At 44.6% G+C, this 13,144-nt stretch overlaps 1 protein-coding gene across 3 annotated transcripts; it reads left to right on the top strand.

Moving 5' to 3' along the window:
• The first annotated feature begins 492 nt into the window (after positions 1 to 492).
• On the top strand, positions 493 to 11,722 carry LOC133365598 (cathelicidin-2-like). 3 transcript variants are annotated; one of them, XM_061587786.1, is made up of 5 exons: positions 493 to 1,104; positions 1,620 to 1,748; positions 3,357 to 3,464; positions 8,736 to 8,822; positions 10,729 to 11,722. In XM_061587786.1, exons 1-5 carry the CDS (start codon positions 916 to 918, stop codon positions 10,867 to 10,869), a joined length of 654 nt encoding a protein of 217 aa, XP_061443770.1. In that variant the 5' UTR covers positions 493 to 915; the 3' UTR covers positions 10,870 to 11,722. The 3 variants fall into 3 exon arrangements, with proteins under 3 accessions (XP_061443770.1, XP_061443769.1, XP_061443771.1); XM_061587785.1 differs by having other exon boundaries at positions 616 to 1,104; positions 10,726 to 11,722; XM_061587787.1 differs by lacking the exon at positions 1,620 to 1,748 and having other exon boundaries at positions 655 to 1,104; positions 10,726 to 11,722.
• Positions 11,723 to 13,144: the final 1,422 nt, after the last annotated feature.

The following is a 13,144-nucleotide window of genomic DNA, read 5'->3' on the forward strand; positions in this document are numbered from 1 at the left end:
CAATACATGCATTTTTTTGAAACATTCTTTCATTGGAGAACATCACAAAATTCGGATACGTGTGAACTTCAAAGGATGGTTGCTCATTGTTTTGGAGTGTGAATTTGATGGATTTGGCCTTAAATGCAAACAGAATCAAATTTCTGCTCTGTCCCCAGTGAGAAGTAAATTACAGTTCCCAGGATCCTTCGGAGGGGGGTCTTTGAATGTATGATGTGTACACAGCCTCTCTCTTGCAGCGAAGTGGTTTTATGCCTCCTCCTTAGACAGTTAACGTTCCCTCCCCCAGCTGCAACAGACATTCCATGCTTCGCAACTGCTTCTATGTGGCTGATCTTTTTAAAAGAGAAATACTCTGTGCGCATGCAGTTTCACCTTTTTAAACACATTGAAGTTCTAGCACCATTATGACTACAGGAAGAAAATGGAGTTTCTTCCTGTTGCCCTGATGCTAAACACATTTACTTGGGAATAAGCACCATTTTACTGCAGAAAAGGAAAATGTATTTTCCCCTCGCCCCACAACAGTGCCCTATATCCAGGTTTGTCACTGCCAAGAACTTTTTGGCTGCTTAAACTTAATTTTAATTTTATTTTTTTTGCTTTTGCTACTTATCCAGCTGTGTAAATAGTCCTTTTCGAGAGGACTTGGCTTCAAGCGCATAAGGAAGCTTTCTCTCTTTAATATCTGTTCATAGAGAAACCGAAAGCCATGCATGTTATCCTAACTTTGCAATGCGCTCCCAAGAGGATTCACTGTTGTTCTAAGAGGATGTGGGTGGTGGTGGTTCTTTGCCAAGTTGATTGAGCAAGTTCACAGACACCAGCAATTTAGTTTTTATCTGGGGCTTTTCTGTCTAGTGAATAAACAGCCAGAGCTGAGTTTTATTGTTTGGTAAGGGGAGTGGTTCAGCTATGGAGCTGCTCCTGGTGGGTGCAGTTTTGGTGACACTTGGGGTCCATGCAGCAACTTCCCCACTACTGGAATCTCCCTCGACGCTGATCCCACGCAATGCAGCCAGGATGGCTGTCGAAGAGTACAACCAGGAACCAGGTGTGCAAGCTGTCTTCAGGCTGTTGAAGCTCAGAAACACCCACAAAACAGTAAGTATGATGGGGGAGCAATTGGCCAGAAAGCTCATGTGCACCTCCTATTGAATTGTTTTTGTTGTTATTCATACCTGATGTTTTAGAGTATTCTAAGAAGCAACAACAAATAAGAAATCTCTTCCTGTAGTTTGTGAAGGGTGCTGAGAGTTGTTAGGAGACCCCCTCACAGAGCTGCAATTCCCAGAGTTCCTTGGGAAGAGGGACTGATTGATAACCAATCTAGGAGCTGGAGCTCTGTGAGGGGAATAGGGGGTCTCCCAACAACTCTGAGCACAAGCTGCATTTCCCAGGATTCTTTGGGGAATGCCAGGACTGTTTCAAGAGGTATCATAGTACTGTAAATGTATACTGTAGATGGGGCATTGGTCTTGGCCAGGCACACCATGGTCCCACCCCAGGAGTCCATTGGTAGCTCCCCCTGCCTCTTGGGGGAGCCTAGAGGTTTGGCCTGAGGGAGAATCTCCTCAGGAGAGTAGCAAGATTGAAAGAAGAAATCCCTTCTCTTGCAGAAAGCTATATCCATGAATTTGTTGTTGTTATATGCCTTCAAGTCGATTACGACTTATGGCGACCCTATGAATCAACAACCTCCAACAGCATCTGTCATGAATCACCCTGTTCAGATCTTGCAAGTTCAGGTCTGTGGCTTCCTTTATGGAATCAATCCATCTCTTGCTTGGCCTTCCTCTTTTTCTACTCCCTTCTGTTTTTCCCAGCATGAATGTATTTTCTAGTGAAACATGTCTTCTCATTCTGTGTCCAAAGTATGATAACCTCAGTTTCATCATTTTAGCTTCTAGTGACAGTTCTGGTTTAATTCCTTCTAACACCCAATTATTTGTCTTTTTCACAGTCCATGGTATCTGCAAAGGTCTCCAACACCACATTTCAAATGAGTTGATTTTTCTCTTATCGGCTTTTTCACTGTCCAACTTTCACATCCATACATAGAGATCAGGAATACCATGGTCTGAATGATCCTGACTTTGGTGTTCAGTGATACATCTTGGCATTTGAGGACCTTTTCTAGTTCTCTCATAGCTGCCCTCCCCAGTCCTAGCCTTCTTCTGATTTCTTGACTATTGTCTCCACTTTGGTTAATGACTGTGCCAAGGTATTGATAATCCTTGACAAGTTCAATGATCCCCAGCTCTCCCTCCCTCAGCCAAAAGTCCCCTGCTGCTCTTCCTCCCTCAGAAACGTCTTCCTACGTTGCTGCCCTTCGTGCCTGGAAATCCTTCCCAGAACATCTTTGCAGTGTCACCTCTCTGCCCCCACCCTTGAAAGCTCCTCAAAGCCCATGAAGCCTTTGATCCTCACCCTGAACCAAAACTATGCACATGATGTAACTGTATTCACTTATTTTTATTTATTCGGTTTAAATCCTGCCCATCCACCCGAAGGAGCCCAGGGTGACAGACATTTTTTTTAAAAAGCATTCTAAAAACAAGAAAAAATATTCTAGAACAGTGATCTCGGGTTGGCCAGGAACAATGACCTTTCAGCCATCAAATGCCTGGGTAAGTAGGAATGTTTTTAAAGTCAATAGTGAAGGAGACAGACACGGCTCACCAGGAAGGGCATTCCACAAACAGAGAACCACCACCGAAAAGGTCCTGTCATGGGCCAACAGCCAACACTTATCTTTTCGGCGCCAGGTCAAGACTTTCCTCTTCTCCCAGGCATTTTAGCATGTGTTTTTAAATTGTTTAAAATTTTTAAATTGTGTTTTAAATTTGTATATTTGTTTTAATGTTTTTAATTACTGTAAACTGCCCAGACAGCTTCGGCTATGGGGCAGTATATAAACGCAATAAATAAATAAATAAACCAGGCAGCCCCAACCCACAAGGCCTCACCTGCTGATCATACCATCGAGATAGCTGATAGGGGGCAATCTGCTCTTTTAGACAGTTGGGTCCCATGTAGGGCCTTATATTCTAGTACCAGTGTGGTCCATTATCTCACTGGCAGCCAGTGCATGGCTTTCAGGACACATGGTCCCATCTGTGCACATCCATCCTTTCTGGCCATTACTTCTTTCATTTTCCCCCTCACCTCCTTTTCCTGTTCCCCCCCCCATCTCTCTGTCTCTCTCTCGCACACGTGCATCCCATTATTGAAATTTAGACTGTAAACTCATCAGAGGATAGAACTATTTTCTCCCCTTACATCATTGTAAAGTCCCTTGTACAGCCCCCAGCATGCTAACAATCTCTTTTGTTTGCCACCTCTCTGTTCCACAGAAATTTGACTGGGGGGTTCACTTCAGCATGAACTTCACCGTCAAAGAGACCCTCTGTCAGAAAACGGCCGCTTACAGGATTGGGGACTGCAGATACAAGCCAAACGGGGTAAGGAAGGGAATGTGGGCTCTTCTTCTCATGCCTGCTGGGGTTGGCCCTACCTCAAGATAAAGGGAGGTGGAAGGGCCATTAAGGGGTGCCGTAGCTCAGTGGGTAGAGCACCTGATGGCATGCAGAAGGTCCCAGGTTCAATCCTGGCCTCTCCAGGAGGACTGAGAGCAGTAGAGGCTGGTCTGCGAGGGTGCATGGGGCACTGCCCCCATCAGCCTCAGCTGGCCAGCCTCCACCTGCCTACCTTGTGGCCGTGGCTGTCTGCTTCCTCTGCCTTAGTCAAAGTGCCATCGTTGTAGAACTCAGCAGAGAGGAGGATGGGAAGAAAACAAGACTGGGGCTGCTTTCACACATGGGGCTGGCTGAGTTAGTTTAAAAGGTAGCGCTTCTGCCCCGATTTCTAAAATCCCTATCACATTGCAGTACCTTTTGCGTTAAGGATCAGCAGTTTTTTCAGCCGATATACTGGCATTTTGCACAACGGTCTTTCACATGGCTGCAATGAACGTCTTGTTTTCGCCCCTCACCCATTATACACATGCGCACTGTTCCCCACTGTGTAGGAGGTCTAAGATCTTGTCCCGTCACCATGCAAGCACCCTCCATTTAGGATCTCACTTTTTAAATTGTTTTAGTTGTATCAACTCGGGTGGGGGGGTGGGGAAATGCTGCTGCTATCTGCACTGATGCCGGAATACCGGTACAACGTTCGTCAGGCAAAACACCCCCACGCAACTAAAGGGCAGGAACACAGTGCATGCTGGGATGCTTGTCACGTGAGCGGCTGCAGCTAGCGAAAAACTCCCGCGATCTTCCGGGTTCCCAGCCTCGCTAATGGATTATTTATTGTAACATTTATCACGGAAATTTGCGCTAAACTTCCACTACATTCGACTATAATTCTGGAGCTAGCTTGTGAGTCCTGTGAAAGATCAAGTATAATGTGCAAATTTACCAGGTAAGAAATTGTCAAAATAAAGGAATAAAGTGCAGTGTGGAAGCAGCCTGAGTTGGCTCCCCCTCTCATTGGCTCTGGCTCCTCCTCCCATTGACCCTGGCTCTGCGCGCTATTGGTCTCCCTGCCTTCCGCCCCACCAGGCCCAATGGGCACCAGCCACCACTGACTGGGAGAGAGAACCCTGTCAGAGATCCTGGAGAGCCTCTGCTGGTCAGTGTGGGCAATACTGAGCTAGATGGACCCATGGTCCGACTTGATATAAGGCTCCTAGCATGGGAAAGGGCCGTCTCTCAGTGGCAGAGCATCTGCGGGGCATGTAGAAAGTCCCAGATTCTGTGGACTGAGGCTCTGGCCTTGGTATGGCAGCTTATTCTTTTACATTGAGCAAAGCAAGAGACAGATCTGGTCCATGTGGCATGATCCCTCTAGGGTAGGGACAGGAGACCTGTGGCCCTGCAGATTTTGCTGGACTCCAACTCTCACCATCCTGAACAATTGGCCATGTTGGCTGGGGCTCCCAGAAGATGAAGGTGTCCAACAGCATCTGGAGGGCCACAGGTCCTCCACCCCTGAGCTAGGGTGCTTAGCAAATAAACAAGCAAGTTAGGGCCATTTATGTTTCCCAATGCAAATCAATAGGATTTCCAAATATTTGCTTTTCTGGGTCATGATCCAGATCCAAGAGTCAGGAGTCAATCCAGATTGCCGGATCAGACCCCAAATTGGTTTGTGGGGGCAGGACTTGCACAGTCCTACACAGCAACTTTGCAGAGGACTTCTTTGCTAAGTACTTAAGAACCTCACTGGTGGATCAGTCCAAGGGTCCATCCAGTTCAGCATTACGTTTCTGACAGTTGCCAGTTAGATCAGAGCATGGCTGGCTGGGGCTGATGGGAGTTGTAGTTTAAAAAAGTAACTTTTCCAAGCTCTGAGTTAGATGCCTCTGATAAGCCCTCAACTACCAGGGTATGAAGGCACTGATGTTCCCTTGCTTGTCCCCCATCATTTGGTGTTCAGAAGCAGACTGGCTCTGAACATGGAGGCTATTCCATTGATAAGAACATAAGAAGAGCCTGCTGGATCAGGCCAGTGGCCCATCTAGTCCAGCATCCTGTTCTCACAGTAGCCAACCAGGTGCCTGGGGGAAGCCCGCAAGCAGGACCCGAGTGCAAGAACACTCTCCCCTCCTGAGGCTTCCGGCAACTGGTTTTCAGAAGCATGCTGCCTCGTGACTAGGGTGGCACAGCACAGCCATCACGGCTAGTAGCCATTGATAGCCCTGTCCTCCATGAATTTGTCTAATCTTCTTTTAAAGCCATCCAAGCTGGTGGCCATTACTGCATCTTGTGGGAGCAAATTCCATAGTTTAACTATGCGCTGAGTAAAGAAGTACTTCCTTTTGTCTGTCCTGAATCTTCCAACATTCAGCTTCTTTGAATGTCCACGAGTTCTAGTATTATGAGAGAGGGAGAAGAACTTTTCTCTATCCACTTTCTCAATGCCATGCATAATTTTATACACTTCTATCATGTCTCCTCTGACCCGCCTTTTCTCTAAACTAAAAAGCCCCAAATGCTGCAACCTTTCCTTGTAAGGGAGTCGCTCCATCCCCTTGATCATTCTGGTTGCCCTCTTCTGAACCTTTTCCAACTCTATAATATCCTTTTTGAGATGAGGCGACCAGAACTGTACACAGTATTCCAAATGCGGCCGCACCATAGATTTATACAACGGCATTATGATATCGGCTGTTTTATTTTCAATACCTTTCCTAATTATAGCTAGCATGGAATTTGCCTTTTTCACAGCTGCCGCACACTGGGTCGACATTTTCATCGTGCTGTCCACTACAACCCCAAGGTCTCTCTCCTGGTCGGTCATCGCCAGTTCAGACCCCATGAGCGTATATGTGAAATTAAGATTTTTTGCTCCAATATGCATAATTTTACACTTGTTTACATTGAATTGCATTTGCCATTTTTCCGCCCATTCACTCAGTTTGGAGAGGTCTTTTTGGAGCTCTTCACAATCCCTTTTTGTTTTAACAACCCTGAACAATTTAGTGTCATCAGCAAACTTGGCCACTTCACTGCTCACTCCTAATTCTAGGTCATTAATGAACAAGTTGAAAAGTATAGGTCCCAATACCGATCCTTGAGGGACTCCACTTTCTACAGCCCTCCATTGGGAGAACTGTCCGTTGATTCCTACTCTCTGCTTTCTGCTTCTTAACCAATTCCTTATCCACAAGAGGACCTCTCCTCTTATTCCATGACTCCTAAGCTTCCTCAGAAGTCTTTGGTGAGGTACCTTGTCAAACGCTTTTTGAAAGTCTAAGTACACTATGTCCACTGGATCACCTCTATCTATATGCTTGTTGACACTCTCAAAGAATTCTAATAGGTTACTGAGACAGGACTTTCCCCTGAAGAAGCCATGCTGGCTCTGCCTCAGCAAGGCTTGTTCTTCTATGTGCTTAGTTAATCTAGCTTTAATTATACTTTCTACCAGTTTTCCAGGGACAGAAGTTAAGCTAACTGGCCTGTAATTTCCGGGATCCCCTCTGGATCCCTTTTTGAATATTGGCGTTACATTTGCCACTTTCCAGTCCTCAGGCACGGAGGAGGACCCGAGGGACAAGTTACATATTTTAGTTAGCAGATCAGCAATTTCACCTTTGAGTTCTTTGAGAACTCTCGGGTGGATGCCATCCGGGCCCGGTGATTTGTCAGTTTTTATATTGTCCATTAAGCCTAGAACTTCCTCTCTCGTTACCACTATTTGTCTCAGTTCCTCAGAATCCCTTCCTGTAAATGTTAGTTCAGGTTCAGGGATCTGCCCTATATCTTCCACTGTGAAGACAGATGCAAAAAATTCATTTAGCTTCTCTGCAATCTCCTTATCGTTCTTTAGGACACCTTTGACTCCCTTATCATCCAAGGGTCCAATCGCCTCCCTAGATGGTCTCCTGCTTTGAATGTATTTATAGAATTTTTTGTTGTTGGTTTTTATGTTCTTAGCAATGTTTTCCTCAAATTCTTTTTTAGCATCCCTTATTGTCTTCTTGCATTTCTTTTGCCAGAGTTTGTGTTCTTTTTTATTTTCTTCATTCGGACAAGACTTCCATTTTCTGAAGGAAGACTTTTTGCCTCTAAGAGCTTCCTTGACTTTGCTCGTTAACCATGCTGGCATCTTCTTGGCCCTGGCGGTACCTTTTCTGATCTGCGGTATGCACTCCAGTTGAGCTTCTAATATAGTGTTTTTAAACAACTTCCAAGCATTTTCGAGTGATGTGACCCTCTGGACTTTGTTTTTCAGCTTTCTTTTTACCAATCCCCTCATTTTTGTGAAGTTTCCTCTTTTGAAGTCAAATGTGACCGTGTTGGATTTTCTTGGCAATTGGCCAGTTACATGTATGTTTAATTTAATAGCACTGTGGTCACTGCTCCCAATCGGTTCAACAACACTTACATCTCGCACCAGGTCCCGGTCTCCACTGAGGATTAAGTCCAGGGTTGCCGTCCCTCTGGTCGGTTCCATGACCAACTGATCTAGGGAATAGTCATTTAGAATATCTAGAAACTTTGCTTCTTTGTCATGACTGGAACACATATGCAGCCAGTCTATGTCCGGGTAGTTGAAGTCACCCATTACTACCACATTTCCTAGTTTGGATGCTTCCTCAATTTCATATCTCATCTCAAGGTCTCCCTGAGCATTTTGATCAGGGGGACGATAGATCGTTCCCAGTATTAAGTCCCTCCTGGGGCACGGTATCACCACCCACAACGATTCTGTGGAGGAGTCTGCCTCTTTTGGGGTTTCCAGCTTGATCTACCATCTAAGTTAATAGTCATAATTTAGTGCATACCTCCACACACACACACACACACACACACACACACACACAAACAAGTGACGTGCAGGCATTATCAGGAAATTGTGTTCCTTTCCTTGCAGTGATAAATACAGTTCCTCCTGATTTTCTGTAGAATAAGGCAGTCTTACATGTGCAGGAGCTGCTCAGACCTTTTTTCCCCCTGTAGGCTGGCACCTCTTAAGAAGTCCTCCCAGTAGGAAGCGGAGTGTATAGGGAACTGGGGTGCAAGGTCTAGAACAGGGATGGTGAACCTGTAGGCCTCCAGAAATCACTGGACTACAATTCCCACTGTCTCTGACCACTAGCCATGCTGGCTGGAACAGAGGGGAGTTGGAGTCCAACCAAATCTGGAGGGCAGCAGGTTCCCCATCCTTATTCTAGAGGCTCAAGCTTAATCGTAAGAATTCTGATTAATTTTTCCTCTCTGCAGATGATAAGAGATTGTTCTGCCGACGTCTCTGTTCTCAACTTCCTGCAAGATTCACCTTTGACCTCTGTGAAATGCCAACCCTTGCAGGTAGGCCATTCGCCATCTGAACTGGGAATAGAAGTGGTTTACTGACAGTTCTATACTAAGTTCCAATCGCTATCTTGTTTCGCATCAGGGGATTCCCAGATTTTGAGCTAAGAACATAAGTCATTTCTTTGGGGTGCCAACATTCTCCCCCTCCCCTGCCCCAGTAGGAATGTGAGACTGATATACTCACTGACATGAAGAAATTCAGCAGGTGCAGCCAGCCCCCATTGACGCCTCTGCACAACTGAGAAAACTGCACTAGCTGAATTTCTGCCTGTGTTGATGCTGCACGAGATGCAGCAAACTCCCTGCCCCAAAGGTCATGCCCTTAAGGCCTGTGAGTTACTATATTCCATGTTTTTTTTCATGGAATCCAAACAGTGGCAGCATACCTCACAGGGCTGTTGTGTATGGATTAAGGAGAAAAAGATGGACCTAAGGAACATCCTATGAAATGGAAATGGACTGCCTTCAAGTTGATTCCAACTTATGGCGACCCTATTAATAGGGTTTTCATGGTGTGTGGTATTCAGAAGGAGTTTATCACTGCCTTCCTCTGAGGCTGAGAGGCAGTGACTGGCCCAAGGTCACCCAGTCAGCTTCATGGCTGTGTGGGGATTCGAACCCTGGTCTCCCAGGTTGTAGTGCAACACTCTAACCACTAACCACACTGGCTCTCTAAGGAACATCCTATACTACATGGATTTTAAACTGGTTTAACAGTCGCGGTTTTCTCTCCCAAGTGAATCTAGGAATTGTAATTTCACAAAAACAATCCCAAACCTGTTGCCATCTCCCTCTTACCCTTTTGGCTACATAAGGACCAACACTCTGACTATGAGGAGTTGTTGTTGTTGTTGTTATTTATCAGATTTATATCCCACCCTTCCTCCCAGTAGGAGCCCAGGGCAGCAAACAAAAGCACTAAAATCACTATAAAACATAATAAAAACAGACTTTAAAATATATTACAACCAAACATCTTTAAAAACATTATTTTTAAAAAGCGTTAAAAGCATCTTAAAAAATAAATTCCAACACAGACTGGGATAAGGTCTGTACTTAAAAGGCTTGTTAAAAAAGGAAGGACTTCAGCAGACACCGAGAAGATAACAGAGATGGCGCCTGTCTAATATTTAAAGGGAGGGAATTCCAAAGTGTAGGTGCCACAACACTAAATGTCCGTTTCCTATGTTGTGCAGATCGGACCTCCTGATAAGATGGTATCTGCAGGAGGCCCTCACCTGCACAGCGCAGAAATCAGCTGGGTATAGAAGGGGTAAGACGGTCTTTCAGGTATCCTTGTCCCAAGCTGCATAGGGCTTTGTGCACCAATACCAGAACCTGGAACTTAGCCCAGTAGCTAATAGGTAGCCAGTGTTTGCTATTAATATATACCAGCCTGCCACCTGGGGCTGATAGGAGTTGTAGTCGGAAGCAGCTGGAGGTCCCCAGGTTGGAGAAGGCTGATATTAGGGATGTCAGAGAATTCCGATGAAAACAGGAGCAGAAATTGCCTATGCTGGTTTATTAATCCCATGGCCGAAACAGAAATCAATCCAGCCAATATAGTCAGTATTCTCTGTTGCTGCTTTCAGTTGGTAAACAGTACATAACTGATTATGGTTTTTTCCTGTATTTGCATTTAATTTCCTTTGCAATGAATTGAATCACATCCTGACAATGTAATCTACATAATTAATTATGTAATTTCGCTACAGCAGACAGTTTCTGCTCGAAGACTAACTGCAGCGGAATGGAAGCGGTGCTGCATGTGACAAATACAGGGCGGAATGGAAAGCGGTGCCTTCTTTCAGCCCTTGGATGTTTCCACTCAGACTGCAATTCCAACTATGCAATGTCGAGTTCTTTTTACTCTTTTTCTGTTTCTTCTACTTCTTAGCAGGGAAACAACCCCAACAGCAGGAACTCCAAGCCCAACACCAGACCCCAGGCGATGGAGGCCCCCTTGCCTCTAGTGTATGTGGAGACCTACTTCCCGTCGTCTTTTTCTACCGCTGCTCTGACAGCCCCTGAAGGAGAGTAAAGGCTCCCCTCTCATCCCCCAGACAGAGGGTCCTTATTGAGTTGGTCTTCTCTGCGCTACCAGCTTCCCACTGGACCAGTGCTGAATGGCCTTCCATGCCTTGAACATTTATTGTTTATTTACTGAACTCCTCTGCCTGGTAGAATATTATTGTAGACTTGTAGTATCCAACTGTTGCTTGTATTCTAAGATGCCATTGGGTTGGTTGGTTTTTTAAATGCAGTGAAATTTTGCATTTTTCCAACACTGTTGTAAGATGTAAGAAGTCACTCTGGTTGTACTAGATGTTTTGGATTATAACTCCTATCACCCATGCTGGTTGCTTGGAGTTGTAGTTTAAAACAGCTAGAGGGTGTCACGTTGTGGATGGCTATGTTAGAGAGGACTGTTCAGTCACCCTATAGATGCATATTCTCTATAGCATCCCCCCAACTGTTTTAAATCAAGCAGTTCTATTTTAAAGCCCGCTGCTTGTTTTTAATGAAATGGTGTGTATTTCCAAAGGAGTTGAGGAGTTCAAAGAAGACAAGTTGCTAAACAGGAAAGTGTGCAGAAAAAACAGGATATGCACCCACTCTGCGTGTGACCAGTGTCTGTTTCGACTGTCTTTTTCTTTGTTCTAAGAAGCAAGCTACTCCACTTGTGAAGAGTCAGCCCTGCTCCTAGGCCATTTCCTGTAAGCCTGCCACCAAACTGAAAGAGGAGTTTTTTGTAACTTGAAAGCTTGCATTAAATTCTTTAGAGAGCAGTTGGGCCAGCAAAAGGCAATCAATGATCAAGACCGGCTTTGTGCAACGTAATGGGAAAAACCATGTATGTGTTTTGCAATATTTACTAAATATTTTGCTTTTCAGATTGCAGTAGTGGTGTGTTTTGAAATATTCTTGCTTGGCAGAACAAGCCTTGGGGACCGATGGCCACTTTGCTTCTGCTGTGTGAAGTCATTTCCTTGTTTTACAGGTTACAAGTATTTATTTATTTATTATTTAATTTGTATCCCGCCCTTCCTCCCAGCAGGAGCCCAGGGTGGCAAACAAAGTGCTAAAAACACTTTAAAACATCATAAAAACAGATCTTAATATACATTAAAACAAAACAGCATTAAAAACATTTTTAAAAAAACTTTAAAAAAAGGTTAAAACATTATTAAAAACATCTTAAGCAATTCTAACACAGATGCAGACAGGGATAGGTCTCAACCTAAAAGGCTTGTTGAAAGAGGAAAGTCTTCAAAAGGCGCTGAAAAGATAGCAGAGATGGCATAAGTATATCAACTCTTTCCCTGCACGGTGCATTGCAGAGTTTGAATTTAAAAAGCAAGCATCTAATCCTCATGCCATAAAATAAACCATACTCAGAGCCTAAAAAGAATTTGAGGAGCACATTGCTAAGAACATAAAAACCAACAACAAAAAATTCTATAAATACATTCAAAGCAGGAGACCATCTAGGGAGACAATTGGACCCTTGGATGATAAGGGAGTCAAAGGTGTCCTAAAGAACGATAAGGAGATTGCAGAGAAGCTAAATGAATTCTTTGCATCTGTCTTCACAGTGGAAGATATAGGGCAGATCCCTGAACCTGAACTAACATTTGCAGGAAGGGATTCTGAGGAACTAAGACAAATAGTGGTAACGAGAGAGGAAGTTCTAAGCTTAATGGACAATATAAAAACTGACAAATCACCGGGCCCGGATGGCATCCACCCGAGAGTTCTCAAAGAACTCAAAGGTGAAATTGCTGATCTGCTAACTAAAATATGTAACTTGTCCCTCGGGTCCTCCTCCGTGCCTGAGGACTGGAAAGTGGCAAATGTAACACCAATCTTCAAAAAGGGATCCAGAGGGGATCCCGGAAATTACAGGCCAGTTAGCTTAACTTCTGTCCCTGGAAAACTGGTAGAAAGTATTATTAAAGCTAGATTAACTAAGCACATAGAAGAACAAGCCTTGCTGAAGCAGAGCCAGCATGGCTTCTGCAAGGGAAAGTCCTGTCTCAGTAACCTATTAGAATTCTTTGAGAGTGTCAACAAGCATATAGATAGAGGTGATCCAGTGGACATAGTGTACTTAGACTTTCAAAAAGCGTTTGACAAGGTACCTCACCAAAGGCTTCTGAGGAAGCTTAGCAGTCATGGAATAAGAGGAGAGGTCCTCTTGTGGATAAGGAATTGGTTAAGAAGCAGAAAGCAGAGAGTAGGAATAAACGGACAGTTCTCCCAATGGAGGGCTGTAGAAAGTGGAGTCCCTCAAGGATCGGTATTGGGACCTGTAC

This window comes from Rhineura floridana, chromosome 10 (assembly GCF_030035675.1).
Source record: "Rhineura floridana isolate rRhiFlo1 chromosome 10, rRhiFlo1.hap2, whole genome shotgun sequence".
NCBI lineage: Eukaryota > Metazoa > Chordata > Lepidosauria > Squamata > Rhineuridae > Rhineura > Rhineura floridana.